Below are 16,703 nucleotides of genomic sequence, written 5' to 3' on the forward strand. Positions count from 1 at the left end.
ATAAGTACAATGTTCCAGGGCATGTGGCCACTATAGAGAAAGCTTATTGCCTGACCCAAGTTTCTGGGGAGGAGAGATTTTAGCAGCCTAAGATATTAAGACTTGGCAAAATTAATGCTGGCAAAGCAGTACACAATGTAACTCAGTGCTTTGCCACATAGGGCTTCAACTGGGCCCAGGAGACTATTGCTAACCATTAACTGATCTCAAAATTAGTAATATCTTGCAGCGGCTGGATTGTTTTGCAGCAATTCGACCACTAGATGCTAGATCAATTGAACCTTCAAAATCACCTCCAAAGACTGCCCAAGTATAGTGAGTTGTGTTAAGTTTGCAATGTGTGATGATCAAGACATTAGTTATCGGTACCATCATATTTGTGGTCCAGGTAGGAGCGCAACTAAAGATAAGCCAGTGGCAGCTTTATTCTTTTAGTAGAAGCTATGAGCCGTTACAACTGTATACATGGTATGTTTGTATGTATGTTTGGTTTTTATATATTAAGGGGTTTTAATTTGCTTTTAGTATTGGATTTTATTGTATATTGTTCATGATTGTTGTTAGCTGCCCCGAGTTTTCGGAGAGGGGCGGCATATAAATCCAATAAAACTTGAAACTTGAAACTTGAATCAGGAGACCCCCCCTCCCCGTCATTTATGTATCTATGTGTGTATGTATGTATTTATTTATTTACTGGACTTTTATGACGCCCCTCTCCGAGGACTCGGGGCGGCTCACAATATATAATAAAACAAAACATAATATTTCGGGTCCAATTAATTAAATATACAGTGATCCCCCGCTGTTTGCGAGGGTTCCGTTCCAGGACCCCCCCGCAACGAGCGGGTTTTCGCGAAGTAGCGCTGCGGAAGTAAAAACACCATCTGCGCATGTGCAGATGGTGTTTTTACTTCCGCAGCGCTAGCGAGGAGCCGAAGATTGGGGGCGGCGCGGGTGTTTTAAAACGTCCCCGCCGACATGGGGGGCTCGCTAGCACCCCCCTAACCCGGGTTGGGGGTTCGGGGGTGTGCTAGCGAGCCTCCCATGTCGGCGGGGATGTTTTAAAACACCCGCGCGACTTTCCAATGAGTCCCGAAGACAAACGCGTTGTCTTCGGGACTCATTGGAAAGTCGCGCGGGTGTTTTAAAACATCCCCGCCGACATGAGGGGCTCGCTAGCACACCCCCAAACCCGGGTTGGGGGTTCGGGGGTGTGCTAGCGAGCCTCCCATGTCGGCGGGGATGTTTTAAAACACCCGCGCGACTTTCCAATGAGTCCCGAAGACAAACGCGTTGTCTTCGGGACTCATTGGAAAGTCGCGCGGGTGTTTTAAAACATCCCCGCCGACATGAGGGGCTCGCTAGCACACCCCCAAACCCGGGTTGGGGGTTCGGGGGTGTGCTAGCGAGCCTCCCATGTCGGCGGGGATGTTTTAAAACACCCGCGCGACTTTCCAATGAGTCCCGAAGACAAACGCGTTGTCTTCGGGACTCATTGGAAAGTGGCACGGGTGTTTTAAAACATCCCCGCCGACATGAGGGGCTCGCTAGCACACCCCCAAACCCCCGCCGACATGGGAGGCTCGCTAGCACACCCCCGAACCCCCAACCCGGGTTTGGGGGTGTGCTAGCGAGCCCCTCATGTCGGCGGGGATGTTTTAAAACACCCGCGCCACTTTCCAATGAGTCCCGAAGACAACGCGTTTGTCTTCGGGACTCATTGGAAAGTCGCGCGGGTGTTTTAAAACATCCCCGCCGACATGGGAGGCTCGCTAGCACACCCCCGAACCCCCAACCCGGGTTTGGGGGTGTGCTAGCGAGCCCCTCATGTCGGCGGGGATGTTTTAAAACACCCGCGCCACTTTCCAATGAGTCCCGAAGACAACGCGTTTGTCTTCGGGACTCATTGGAAAGTCGCGCGGGTGTTTTAAAACATCCCCGCCGACATGGGAGGCTCGCTAGCACACCCCCGAACCCCCAACCCGGGTTTGGGGGTGTGCTAGCGAGCCCCTCATGTCGGCGGGGATGTTTTAAAACACCCGCGCCACTTTCCAATGAGTCCCGAAGACAACGCGTTTGTCTTCGGGACTCATTGGAAAGTCGCGCGGGTGTTTTTAAAACATCCCCGCCGACATGGGAGGCTCGCTAGCACACCCCCGAACCCCCAACCCGGGTTTGGGGGTGTGCTAGCGAGCCCCTCATGTCGGCGGGGATGTTTTAAAACACCCGCGCCACTTTCCAATGAGTCCCGAAGACAACGCGTTTGTCTTCGGGACTCATTGGAAAGTCGCGCGGGTGTTTTAAAACATCCCCGCCGACATGGGAGGCTCGCTAGCACACCCCCGAACCCCCAACCCGGGTTTGGGGGTGTGCTAGCGAGCCCCTCATGTCGGCGGGGATGTTTTAAAACACCCGCGCCACTTTCCAATGAGTCCCGAAGACAACGCGTTTGTCTTCGGGACTCATTGGAAAGTCGCGCGGGTGTTTTAAAACGTCCCCGCCGGCATGGGGGGCTTCCTAGCAGCCCCCCAAACCCGGGTTGGGGGTCCGGGGGGTGCTGGTAAGCCCCCCATGCCGGTGGCGACGTCGCGCCGCCCCCAATCTTCGGCTCCTCGCTAGCGGGCAGGCAGGCGGCTCCTCGCTAGCGGGCAGGCAGGCGAGAGCTAGCGCCAGCGAACAGCTTGTCCGCGCTCGCTCTGGCCGCGAGAATGAACGGTGTGGGCGGGCGAAGGGCGGGCGGCAGCGAGGAGTTTGCGTGGGCGGTGGGGAAACTCCTCGCTGACGCCAGCAAGAGGGGGAAGACCCAGGGAAGTCGCTGCCATCTACGCATGCGTGCCCGGCACGCATGCGTAGATGGTATTTTTGACTTCCGGGTTGAAAAATAGCGAAGTACCCTGTTCGCAATGGTTGGGGACGCAATAAACGGGGGATCACTGTATAATCTAAAACTAAAAACGCTAAAGAACCAGTCATTCTCAGTCCATTCATCGGCCAGGGGGTAAGAATCTAATGACCCCAGGCCTGGCGACATAAGTGAGTCTTGAGACTCTTGCGGAAGTCAAGGAGCGTAGGGGCAATATGGATCTCCAGGGGGAGTTGATTCCAGAGGGCCAGGGCATTCCCCCCACTCCCCTCCGGGCAGCAGCCTACCCCTGGTTGCACAGTTCTAAATAACTATACACAGTTTACATGTTTAAGCCATCTAGCTTTTAGATTGTTGTTTTAAGATAACTAAACTTCGGACTGAGTTAAAATTGCAGCAGTTATTTAACTTGAATTATTTTTTATGTCAGATTGTGATGAGTCACTCTTTGAGAACACACTGCAGCTTCGAGAGAAACGACTAGATATTGAGGAGGCTTTAGTTGAGGAGAAAAAAGCTATTGAAAATGCCAGGAAAGAATATGAAGCATTGACAAAGAAGGTACAATGACTGTTTCAACTAGCTAGGCTTGTACCCTAGCTAGTAATACATTCCTGAAAGCCCACATTTGTTGTTTACTTATATGTGGGTTAAAATATTAGGACTAGAATATTATGGAAAGAACAATTCTATGAACCAAATTTTGGACGCTATTCATTCTACTCATTGAAGTTTGGAATCATAATTTGAAATAACAGATGAGATGTCCTCAAAGTTATCATTGATATGTTTATTGCCTAAATTAACATTTTTTAAAAAATATGGTCTATATTAGAAATAGAGTAAACATCTATTTGGACTACGTGACAACATGCTTCTTTCTAATCAGGAAATGACTCTGAAAACAAATAGAAATAGCACTTAGACTTACCATATTTTTCAGAGTATAACATGCACCGGACTATAAGATTCATCTTAGTTTTGGGGGAGGAAAATAAGGGGGGGGGGGAATCTACATACCATGTATTCATCTGGCTAACATCTTTAGTCTGAAAAAAACTTCTTGGGAGGGAATAGGAAATAAAAAATTCTGCAAGTGGGGAAGATTGTTAGCAACTCGTTAGGGCTAAAAAACTGACAAAAAGGGGAAAAAAGGTTTTCTATAGCAGAAAAATAATGGATCACTTCCTCCTGCTTAACCTTAAATCTAATACAGTAGTACCTCGTGATACGAACCCCTCGTCATACGAACTTTTCGAGATATGAATCCGGGCTTCGGAAAATTTTTGTCTCTTCTTACAAATGTTTTTCGCCTTACGAACCCGCCGCCCGATCACTGAACCCGGAAGTTCAGGTTTGGCGTTCGGGTTCGTAAGGCCACCGAGAAGCCACCCGGCTGTCGCCTTTTGAAACAGCTGGGGGGCTTCTCGGCATTCCCCCGAATGCTGTACCCGAACTTTTGCCAAACTTCTGGGTTTGACTTCGGGAGGCCGTCGAGAACCCCCTGTCGCCGGCCGAAACGTGGACTCCAGGAAGGACATCTCCGTGACGTCAAAGCTCCACCCATGGAATTCCCTATTGGAATTACCCACTTCCGTTTGAGCCTCCCGACCGGCCGACAGCTCCGCGGCTCTTCTGGCAAAGTGACAGCCGGGCGGCGGGGCTTCTCGGCAGCCTCCCGAACCCAAACTTTTGCTGAACTTCCGGGTTCGGCATTCGGGAGAACCCTGAGAAGCACCCGGCTGTTTCAAAAGGTGACAGCTGGGCGTTTTTGCGATTATTATTTTTTGCTTGCACGTATTAATTTATTTTACATTGTTTCCTATGGGAAACATTGTTTCGTCTTACGAACTTTCGCCTTACGAACCTCCTCCCGGAACCAATTAAGTTTGTAAGATGCGGTATTACTGTAAATCATTTTGTGGTGGTCAGTACCTAAATTATAAGATCTTTCTTTTCTAATATGGCTATTCCTTAACAGGTGAAAGTAGTAGTAGCCAGCCTTGATGCTGCAGAATGGGAACTTGAGGCCTTTCAGAGAGAAAAGCAACAGAGGCTGAATGAGCTGCATGTCGTAGTGCCTTTAAAACTTCACCAGGTGATGACTAAGATGGATTTTACTGCTGCTAATTGAACTTTTGATAAATCCTTGTTTTTGTATATGATGGCTTGTATTTTTTTTTCTTTATTGCTATTGGTGTTACAGTTGAAGCCTTTTTCAATCCATCTTCATAGCCGATCTATTTTAAATATTGCACAGAATTATGCCAAAGGTGCTTTTTCAAAAGGCACCTTTTGGAAAAACTTTGTTTTTCTTTCAGGATATTTTGCTTTTCATTCAAGAAGCTTCTTCAATAATTGAACATGATTATTTTGTTTCTCTAGACCAGGGGTAGGCAAAGTTGGCTCTTCTATGACATGTGGACTTCAACTCCCAGAATTCAAGAACTAGCATGATTGGCTCAGGAATTCTGGGAGTTGAAGTCCACAAGTCATAAAAGAGACAACTTTGCCTACCCCTTCTCTAGACCAAGGGTGTCAAACTCAAGGCCTAGGGGGCCAGATCCGGCCCACTGGGTGCTTAGATCTGGCATGCAAGGCCGCCCTGGAATCAGCAAAGGTCTGGCCCATGATGCCTCTGTCAATGAAAACAGAGCTCAGGAGGGCTGCAGGCTGCCCTCCACAGCTCTGTTTTCGCTGGTAGAAGATTGCTGGAGGCTGTCACAGTTAAAAATGGAGTTTGGGAGCCCATTTTTACTAGCAGAGCGCTCAGGCCACCAGAGGTGTCCCCAACACGAGTGAATTGAACTGGCCATGCCCACCCTATCTCCTGAGGTCAAACCAGTAATGGGCTCCTATGGTTATGGTCAAGTACGCAGAACCGGTAGAAAAATTTTGATTTTTTTTTCCCTTTTTTTCCCTTCTGGGTTCTGGGTTTGTTTTTCCTATCACAGTAAATAAGGTTGAATGTGTATAATTTTAGAAGAGCTGTGTGTGCGTGTGTGTACATACAGTTTCTATAATAGATAATGTATATTTTTGTGCGCCTGTGTGTAAACATGATCTAAGTATTGCCCACAAGATCATATGTTGCAATGTCCTGCCTGTCAAAGACTACTTCAGCTTCAACCACAACAACACAAGAGCACACAACAGATTCAAGCTTAACATTAACCGCTCCAAACTTGACTGTAAAAAATATGACTTTAGTAATCGGGTTGTTGAAGCGTGGAACTCATTACCGGACTCCGTAGTATCATCCTTTAACCCCCAACATTTTACCCTTCGACTATCCATGGTTGACCTATCCAGATTCCTAAGAGGTCAGTAAGGGGCGTACATAAGTGCACTAGAGTGCCTTCCGTCCCCTGTCCTATAGTCTCTCCTTTATCTTGTATTTCTTCTCTATTATATCCTTTATAACCTTCATTGTGTATTATTTTGTATTGGACAAAATAAATAAATAAATAAATAAAAATAAATAAATAAAATGTATGTACACATATGGCATATATACATAAAATTAAATAGTATATTTTGGATGTTCAGTAATAGTAATGGAAATTGTATCTCTTTCAGGTGAGGCCAGGTACCCTAACCTTTAGAAAGAGTTTAAAAATTAATCTTTGTCACCAGGCCTGGGGTTATTAGATCTCCTCCCTGACCAATAAATGTTTTTAGTATGATTTTATTGAATGAATGTTAAGGAAAGTTTTTAAAGTTAGAATTTTTAAAGATTATTTTTATGTATATTAATTGGCTTACTATACTATTGTGTGTTTATGCTATGAGCTGCCCTGAGACCTTGGAGAGGGGCAGCGTACAAATCCAATTAAATAAATAAATAAATAAACCCAACCCTTGACGTGAGTGATGTTAAGTTGGCCATCTTTAAGCCAGTCACATGACCTTTAAGCCACCCCTGGCCACATGATCGTCAAGCCACTCCCACCTGGTCACATGGCTGGCAAGCCACTCCCACAAAATAAACCACGCCCACAGTGTCATAGTAAAAAAATTTGCAGCCCTTTACTAGGTGAAACATAACTCTGATGCGGCCCTCAATGAAATCTAGTTTGACACCCCTACTCTAGACTCACTGTGCAGCTAGAAGCATATGAGCAACTCTTGGACGCTCTTGTAGCAAACCAGTGAGAATCAGCAAAATATCACAGAGTTCTCCAGATTTATGTACTGTACATTCTACTTTTATTTGCAGGTGGAATTTATATCAAATGGAGAAATTCCCTCTGACCTCTCACAGTCTTTGGTATTTACTAATCTATCTTTAGTGAACTTGCAGCAAAGAATTACAACTTTGCATAAGGAGAAATTAGAACAGAGGGCCCTTTATAAGAAGGCACGGGAACAGCATAAACAACTAATTCGAGACAGAAGAGAAATAGCACATACGATTGAGCGTGAGTTGCTGATTTCAAATTAATTAGTATGTAAAGACTTTTCATTTTGGTCCGGGGTCTGTTTTCTAGAAATGTAGATGTTGACACAGGATGGTGGAAATGTCTTATAACATTGCTTCTACAGTTCAATACAGCCTAGCTATTGAACCACTAAGGCTTACTTAACCATTAGAAAAATGAGATAGCAAATACCAGCAATATTTAATTTGCGATCCAGAGAAGACATTGGTGCACAGGGCTATGTATCCTCTGGACTGCCTTGCACTTTCTAATCAAGCATGTCAATTTCACTTATTCAATTTTTTTAAAAAAAGAGGAATCGCTTAGATCTAATTTGAGCTTAGCAGGTCTTGCACTGTCTACTGCTCTCTGAAGGAATAAAAGATGTTGGGTGATTTTGTTTCCCCTCAAATTGCTAGCTAACTTAACTCTCTCATCAAACTTGCTGAATTCACTTTTTCAAAGAAAGATAATCAATTTCTATATGAGGCTCAGGAAAAGATGCCATTTTGTAGTTTGCCTCAGACAGTAAAATGGTATAGCACATAGTAAGCATTCTTTCCTACTTTTACAAAGAGAACTGAGGATTGTTTTAGACATGATTATTTTGCTTTCAGCTGTGGCGAGGGGGGCGTTTGCCCAGGTTCGCCTGGTGCACCAGTTGCGGCCCTATCTGGACCGGGACTCATTGCTCACAGTCACTCATGCCCTCATCACCTCGAGGTTCGACTACTGTAATGCTCTCTACATGGGGCTACCTTTGAAAAGTGTTCGGAAACTTCAGATCATGCAGAATGCAGCTGCGAGAGCAGTCATGGGCTTACCTAGGTATGCCCATGTTTCACCATCACTCTGCAGTCTGCATTGGCTGCCGATCAATTTCCGGTCACAATTCAAAGTGTTGGTTATGACCTTTAAAGCCCTTCATGGCACTGGACCAGAATATCTCCAAGACCGCCTTCTGCCACACGAATCCCAGCGACCGATTAGGTCCCACAGAGTGGGCCTTCTCCGGGTCCCGTCAACTAAACAATGTCGGTTGGCGGGCCCCAGGGGAAGAGCCTTCTCTGTGGCGGCCCCGACTCTCTGGAACCAACTCCCCCCAGAGATTAGGACTGCCCCTACTCTCCCTGCCTTCCGTAAACTCCTTAAAACCCACCTTTGCTGTCAGGCATGGGGGAACTGAGACACCTCCCCCGGGCATGTTCAATTTATACATGGTATGTTTGTGTGTGTGTTTGTTAGTAAATGGGGTTCCTTTTAAATATTTTAAAATATTTTAAAGCTATTTGGATTTGTTATGATTCGCCGTATCTTGTTGTGAGCCGCCCCGAGTCTGCGGAGAGGGGCGGCAAAGAAATCTAATAAATAAATAAATAAATAAATAAATGATATGTTAGTGAGCATGCTTGCTGTATTTTAGGCATGATATGTTAATGAGCATGCTTGCTGTACTTATTGAAAATGTAATATCGGGCTTCAGTATTTCAATGTACTGTATACATACCATGTACAAATACCTTCAATCTAAAGCTTTCATCTTTTAGAACTGGAAGAGAAATGCAATCAGTTAATGATGATGAAATTTGGCCGGATTGTAGACTTGGAAGCCCTTCAGACTCTTTCTGTTAACACAAACCTGGAAGAACTTAGGATGAAAGTAATGGAGAAAGAGCGAATTCAAGCCGCAGAATTAAAACATTGGGAGGTATGACTTGATATTGAAGCAACACTCTGAATCAGTCTTTAAAAGTATCAGAGGGATTGGCCTTGGGAGAAGCTTGAGGCACGGTTAAAAAATGGAGTCAAAAAAGACTTCATTCTGCATTAAACCACAAACTGTATTTCATTTGCAATTTTCCTATTTTGCAGAAATTATGTGCAAAGGGTGGAAATGACATGAGCAAAAAAATAATAATGGTCAACTATTGGCTCAGAGAAGTTGTTAGAACTGTTGATAGGAAAGTGAAAGACAATAGGAATAGAAACTTTTTGAAGAATTTTTATTTGTTGTTGTTACCTTTTGAAAAAATGGAGCGAAACTGTCCCTTGTCTGGCCCACTTGAGGTCTGTCAGAAATTAGAACTCAAGTGTGAGGCAGCGGCTGGAGAGGAAGCCAAATTGGGTCCAGCTTTGCACCAATAGCAGGAATTCTCCCTAATCATACATATGATAATCAATAAATTAAATTAAATTAAATTAAATTAAATACTACAATTACTAAATTAAATATAATACATAAGTCTTCCCATGTTTTTCCTGATTTATTTGACTGTGAATCTGTAACAGTTTATTTAAAAAGATAAATTTCTTAAAATTTGATTATTGCCCACAAGATCATATGCTGCAACGTCCTACCGGTCAATGACTACTTCAGCTTCAACTGCAACAACACAAGAGCACGCAACAGATTCAAACTTAATAGGAACCGCTCCAAACTTGACTGTAAAAAATATGATTTCAACAATCGAGTTATCGAAGCGTGGAACTCTTTACCGGACTCAATTGTGTCAACCCCTAACCCCCAACATTTCTCACTTAGACTCTCCATGATTGACCTCTCCAGGTTCCTAAGAGGCCAGTAAGGGGCGTACATAAGTGCACTGTTGTGCCTTTTGTCCCCTGTCCAATTATCTTTCCTTTCTCTCACTTATCATATATATTCTCTTTCTTTTATATATCCTCTCCTCTAAGTTCACTTTTACCCTTATATATATTACTACATGTCTATTTTTCTTCCTATGTATTTGTGTACTGGACAAATGAATAAAATAAAATAAAAAATATCAAGAAAGGCAAAGGTTCTGAGCTTTGCCCTATTGCCAAAATTGCACAGATCTTCTCAGAAGTCAACTTAAGTGTAATTTAAAAATATTTATACTGCTTTTAAAAGCAGTATATCTGGTACATCTTCAGATCCCTACCTAACCAGTAATGCACAGTGACTGAGTTCTCCTTCAGTACTAAATTGGCTGTTATGATAAGTGAAGGGAAATCTTGAGCTCCCAAGTGGAAATATGAGATACGGATGCAGTTATTAATAAATTTATTAATATGCTGGCTTTCTTCCAGGATAAAATCTTTGAGATACGTCAGCAGCTGATGATGGTGACAAAAGAAAATACTAGTAAACTAAAGCAAATGAATGAATTTTGCATGGAACAGATGAAACTTGAAGCTACATTGGATGCACTGCAGAACACCTTGGTATGTGTTACTTTATTTAGAAATTCATGAGTAGTAAGCCTGAAAGCATTTTCTTTTATTTTTAAAGATTTCTATATGGTTATAACAAGAGGCTGACCATTATTTGTTGTTCTGTAGATGCGGCTACTATTCGAGATTCTCAAATTGATATATGATCTATAATTTTATATAACACTGTTTATCGCTTGTTGTGAGCCGCCCCGAGTCTTCGGAGAGGGGCGGCATACAAATCTAATAAATTATTATTATTATTATTATTATTATTATTATTATTATTATTATTATTATTATTACTATTTAGGACCATTGTATATAAGACTATTGTACGTATATATGACTGTTTAATCACCATAATTAAGATATTTAATCTAGTTACACATTGCACTTTTTATCTAGGTTGCAAGCAAACAAAAACATAGTTTTCATCAAGCCAAAAAGGGGGTCGCATACTTGCATTGTTTTGTTGTGAAAAATGTGTATTTAGCAATGTGAAATTATAACTGGCAGTTCTTTAGCTGCTGTTGGCCTTCATTTGCACTGAGTTCTTCCAAAGAACCTAGCATATTATACTGTATTGGTATAGTATACGTGTAGATCCAATACCTTTTTTTAATTGACAGATGGAAATTTTGTCAATGTTCATATTTCCTAAGTGTTCTTTCAATTCTACTCCTGTAAATATTTATTTGGTGTTATACATATATAGTAAAAGAACATTGATTTTCTAGCTTTTGTTCTTTGCTTTTAATTCTGGATGTGATTCTTTCCAGAATTGTGCAGATTTCCCCCCCCAGATATTGCCTTCTCATTGGACTTTATTGGTATTAGCAGCAGTGTTCCCTCTAATTTTTTTGGGGGGTGGGCGGAAAAGTATAGTGTCTGAGCGGCAGTCCCTTCGGGACTGGGCGGCACAGAAATAATAAATAAATAAATAAACAAACAAACAAATTAAAAACCCACCCTGTTTTGTCTCAGAGAATTTCAAAATAAAATACTGTGTGTCTATAACAGTGAGCTCATAATAGGGCAACTCTATCAATATCAAAATGCCACTTAAATAGTTGAGCTAGTTTCAAACTAGATTTTGATTTTCTTTCTCTCTTCCTTACTCCCATTTTTTCTTTCTCTTTTCCTTCCTCTCTTTTTTCTATCTGTTTCTCTCTCTTCCTCTCTTCCTCTCTCTCTCCTTCCCTCTCACACTTTCCCTCTCGGCTTCTGGGCAGGTTTGGAAAACTCTGAGTTGATGATGATTTTTAAGTGAGCGATTGCTCACTGCTCAGCTTAGAGGGAACTATGATTAGCAGTATTAGTATTTCTGATTTATGAAAATCTGCTTATGACCACTAAACAACTTTTCTTCCAGTAGCTTCTGGCACTGGCTGGTCAGCCAACAATCCTATGTCCCATAGCCCACTTGTCACCAGACATTCAGGAACTCAAGACTTTAATGCAATCTTTGTTGTCCTGGACAACAACCAATCCGAATAATTATTACTGAGATTTAGAAAAGTTTCTGGATTTTGTTTTACAGGGAGCAGAATTTCAAGGACCTCGCAGAGCAGATATTGAGGAAAAGGAAAAATTAATTGCACTGGTTCAGCTGCAAGCCCAAGAAGCTGAAGTCTTGAAAGAAGAAATAACTCTCCTGAGTCGAAAGGATGGTCGTATTTTCCCAGCCTCTCCAAGTCTTTTCCAGAGAGATGAGATTATCGATTAAACAATATCCTAGTATTGGGTTGTTGTTGTTGTTTTTTAAATAAAAAAATTAGTCTCATTTCATGTATATAACCAGCTAAGTGCTCTCAAGTGGTTACCCTTGTTTATTTTAATTCTGCAAGAAATGCCCTGCCTTGAACTATTGTTTAGGTTGAACTTTAAGATTATAACTTCTTTGGAGATACAGCGATTGAGAAAACCTGTACCATTTGAAAGACAGTTATTAAAGATATAGAACCATTCTTGATAAAATAGATTGTATCTCTCATTCTACTAATCAGTTGGTTTCCTGCGGATATATGAAGGGTCTCAAAAAATCTACAAATAATTCTATTTCCTAACCCAACATACATATCTGAACATGCCAAACAAGCAATAGTCTGCAAATGGGAATTTGTTCTCCCAGTTTGATGGTAAAACTACTTATGATACATACTACAAATCTAATAACTAACTAACTAACTAACTAACTAACTAACTAACTAACTAACTAACTAAATAGATAAATAGATAAATAAATAGATAAATAATTAAATTAAATTAAATTAAATTAAATTAAATTAAATTAAATTTGAAACAGTAATGCATGCCACAGGTGGCATGCGGAGCTTTGTCTGAGGCTCAGCTACATCAGCTCCAGTGTATATTCCGATGCTGGCCAGCTGATTTTTGGCCTTCTTTTCTGCTGTTTTTGCTCTTCCCGGGCTTCAGGAAAGCCTCCTGAAACCTGGGGACGGTGAAAAACAGCCCAACGGCCCAACCAGAAGTTCATTTCTGAACTTCCGGTTGGCCTGTTGGGCAGTTTTTCTCTCTCTCTAGGCTTTAGGAGGCTTTCCTGAACCCCAGGGACAGTGAAAAATGGCCCAACTGCCCAACCAGAAGTTTGTTTCCAAATTTCTGTTGGCCCGTTGAGCCAGGTTTTGCTCTCCCCTGGCTTCAGGAGACGCTTCTGAATCCCGGGGAGAGCAAAAAACAGCCCAACAGCCATACCAGAAGTCCGAAGGCTTCAGGGAGGCCTGTGCCCATGCACAAGGGGGCAGCCAGGAGGGGAGTTGTGTGGATGCTTGGGGAGAGGGCATTTTTTTATGGATATGGGCAGCCGTACCCTTTTGCCACCCTAGCAAAAAATGCTTCACCATTACTGATATACAGTGATACCTTGTCTTACGAACTTAATTGGTTCCGGGATGAGGTTCTTAAGGTGAAAAGTTTGTAAGACGAAACAATGTTTCCCATAGGAATCAATGGAAAAGTGATTAATGCGTGCAAGCCCAAAATTCACCCCTTTTGCCAGCTGAAGCGCCAATTTTTTGCGCTGCTGGGATTCTCCTGAGACTCCCCTCCATGGGAAACCCTACCTCTGGATTTCTGTGTTTTTGCGATGCTGCAGGTGAATCCCAGCAGGGGAATCCCAGCAGCGCAAAAACAAGCACTTCACTGGCAACAGAAGTCCGGAGGTGGGGTTTCCCAGCGAAGGGAGCATCAGTGAAATCGCAGCATCGCAAAAACAGCGAAGTCCTCGAAACCTCACCTCCGGACCTCTGTGTTTTTGCGATGCTGCGATTTCACTGATGCTCCCTTCGCTGGGAAACCCCACCTCTGGATTTCCATTGCCAGCGAAGCACCCATTTTTGCACTGCTGGGATTCCCCTGCTGGGATTCCCCTGCAGCATCACAAAAACATGGAAGTCCGAAGGTGGGGTTTCCCATGGAGGGGAGCCTCAGGAGAATCCCAGCAGCACAAAAACGGGTGCTTCACTGGCAACAGAAGTCCAGAGGCGGAGCATCCCAGCAGCGGCGGTGGGTTTGTAAGGTGAAAATAGTTTGTAAGAAGAGGCAAAAAAATCTTAAACCCCGGGTTTGTATCTCGAAAAGTTTGTATGATGAGGCGTTTGTAAGACGAGGTATCACTGTATTACTACCTGGTGGCATGCTGCACATTTAGAAACTTTGGACTAAGCCAGACCCAAAGTAAGGCACCAATAACCTGGAAAATGGAGGCATGCCTTGGCATTCTGTCGAGATGCAGTTCACTGAGAAAAAAATTATCAGCAGATTCTCATGTCATCACTAGTCCTTCCACAGTGTCTTAAACTATTGCAGACTTTGAAATTGGCAGTGTCACTTGCTGGCTGCTCAGCTATGTGAACTGCTTATCATTTTCATAGCTAACATATGGAAATATTTTAATTTAACTTTTATATCATGTAATAAAGCATATGGGGGTAATTAAATTTTAAACACACTGTTGAGCCGGAGTCTCACCATATTTCTTCTCTATAGTAATCTGACTTTTAAGCAGTTAACTCTTGGGTGTCTCATTTCTCAGTCCCATTTAAAAAATAAATAAAATAAAAATAATCTTGGTAGACAATATTTCTTTCCCTTTTCGGAGCAAATCTGGTTCCATGTTGGTCTAGAGCAGGAGTGTCAAACTCACGGCCTATAGGCCAGATGTGTCACACACTGGCCAAGCCCAGGCCTGGTTTAGTGAAGGAGGGTAAAGTCACAATATATCAGGTGATGTCAATGTGACACCACAAATTTGACCCCCCAGGTCTGTTGTGAGTGGTCCATGACCAGCTCAGTTAGTCACAGATTCTGAGGAGGATGAACCAGGTCTGTCTTGGTACCCTAGGCCATGTTTTTGACAGAGTCAGAGTGAGGGAGACTTGGAATCTGAGAAACCCGAGGAACCTCCAGAGACTAGAAACCCCAATGATGGTAATGTCAGAGGAGGAGGGAGACATGGAAGATCAGGAGGCCCTATTAGATGCCCGGGTCAGAAGGACACGCAGCAGACAGGAATATCTTTCTGGGAAAAGGTTCAGAAGGTGAATCTATAAAAGAAAGTCTACACAGTTATAGCTCTAGGAAACAGTTGACCACACTCATACAGTATATGAGTGAAGAATCATGGGTAAAAAGGTGTGGAGTTCCAATGTTTGTAATGATGGAAGTCGGGGTTCCAGAAATGCTCTTATCCTTCTAAATTCATTGAGCCCAGATGTAGCTGTATGAGGAAACCATGGAGATCCGTGAGTATGCATGTTGTGGTTGGCTCTGGGCCAGCTCCTGCTCCAAGGACTGGGGTTGGTGTGGGAGAATCTTCACATTATCAGAGGCCGGTTTTACTGCCAACAGCTTCAGACAGTGAAGCTTCTGTGTCAGGGGAAGATACTGGGAGTGAAGCAGGATCGGATGAGGAGGTAATTACAGGCTATTAGCTAATTACCCCATTAGTGAGTCATCATCATTAGATTCAGAAAAAGAAGGATTCATAGATGCGTGCAGATGCAGGTTTATGACAAGGAAGGAACAACTGCAGAAGTATAGAAATACCTGTGGCTGGGGCAATTAGGCTAATGGGGCTGCTGATAAATTGCCAGTGTTGTTGCCTCTCGGCATGGGAGATTATCCGTTTTGTGAGGGAGAGACTTGTGGTTTGCTTCAGGATTTACAAAGACTTTTGTGAACTGCTTCAGGATTTTCAAGGACTTTGTGGAACAATTCACAGTTAAGTGCAGCGTGAGGACTCTTGAAGGGGGGGTGGCTGTGACGACTTCACAGCTGCCTTTTATCTGCTTTGTTTTTGTTTTATGTTTTTCACAGCATTCAAAGCTTGTGGTTTGTGGGAGAGCACTTTGGCTGATTAAAGTGCGTTTGGACAATATTTTCCTTTTGATAAACCAACTTTGTTTACAACTGTGTGTGTTTGAATTTCTACTTTGGACTTAATTGGGGGCTCCTAACGTGAAACCCGGCATAACACATGTGTGACTGAAAAAAACAATTATCTGACTGAGGAATGTTAATTGGCTTTGATTCTCGGCAGCCTGGGTCTTTATCTCTAAGCCAATTTAACCGGGATAGCTGCCAACATGGACTAAAAAGCCTGAACTTGCTTGTATAAATCCTGCTTTTCATATAAAAGTGTTTGATTTGAAATTTCAGCGTGTTTTCCCATTGTTCCGATCCGATTAGGCTGAGCAGTACATGGTCTAGAATATTTTTCAGAAAAAGAGGAAAGGTGGAAGCCAGAGCTCTGTTTTTTCAAGTTCCTTGAAAGGAAGGGCATGGAAGGAGAGAGGAGAGTAGCTGATGTTGGGGGACACTTGGAAAGGAAATCAACTAACTTAGAGAATTGAAATGGCATAGAGGGATAGAGATAGTATAGATCCGTGATGGCGAACCTATGGCACGCATGTCAAGGTGGCACATGGGGCCATATCTGAGGACTTGTGGTGTGTCACCCTATGTCAACTCTAGCGAGCTGGCCAGATGATTTTGAGCCTCAGGAGCCTGTGGATGGCTAAAAGCGAAGCAAACGGGCCACCCAGAAGTTCAAAAATGAACTTCCGGTTGGGCTGTTGGGCCATTTTTTACCCTCTCTTCCACCTTCTAGAAGTCTGAAAATCAGCTGGAATCCATTTTTCACCATCCACAGGCTCTGGAGGCTTCATTGAGCCCTGTGTACATGCAGGGGGCGGGGAAGT

The 16,703-nt window shown here is 43.2% G+C and overlaps 1 protein-coding gene across 3 annotated transcripts in view; it reads left to right on the plus strand.

The window, feature by feature from the left end:
* Nucleotides 1-12,459, plus strand: part of CFAP44 (cilia and flagella associated protein 44) — an 82,489-nt gene extending 70,030 nt beyond the window's left edge. For 2 of the 3 annotated variants that reach the window (XM_070750030.1, XM_070750031.1), the window contains 6 exons: nucleotides 3,294-3,424; nucleotides 4,845-4,961; nucleotides 7,083-7,284; nucleotides 8,832-8,992; nucleotides 10,357-10,491; nucleotides 12,023-12,459. In XM_070750030.1, the coding sequence (XP_070606131.1) occupies nucleotides 3,294-3,424; nucleotides 4,845-4,961; nucleotides 7,083-7,284; nucleotides 8,832-8,992; nucleotides 10,357-10,491; nucleotides 12,023-12,208 (932 nt within the window). In that variant the 3' untranslated portion in view covers nucleotides 12,209-12,459. The remainder of the gene's footprint in view (nucleotides 1-3,293; nucleotides 3,425-4,844; nucleotides 4,962-7,082; nucleotides 7,285-8,831; nucleotides 8,993-10,356; nucleotides 10,492-12,022) is intronic. The other variant, XR_011558956.1, reaches the window with a different exon arrangement.
* The last annotated feature ends 4,244 nt before the right edge of the window (nucleotides 12,460-16,703 follow it).

The sequence above is a fragment of the Erythrolamprus reginae genome, chromosome 4, assembly GCF_031021105.1.
Source record: "Erythrolamprus reginae isolate rEryReg1 chromosome 4, rEryReg1.hap1, whole genome shotgun sequence".
Lineage (NCBI taxonomy): Eukaryota > Metazoa > Chordata > Lepidosauria > Squamata > Dipsadidae > Erythrolamprus > Erythrolamprus reginae.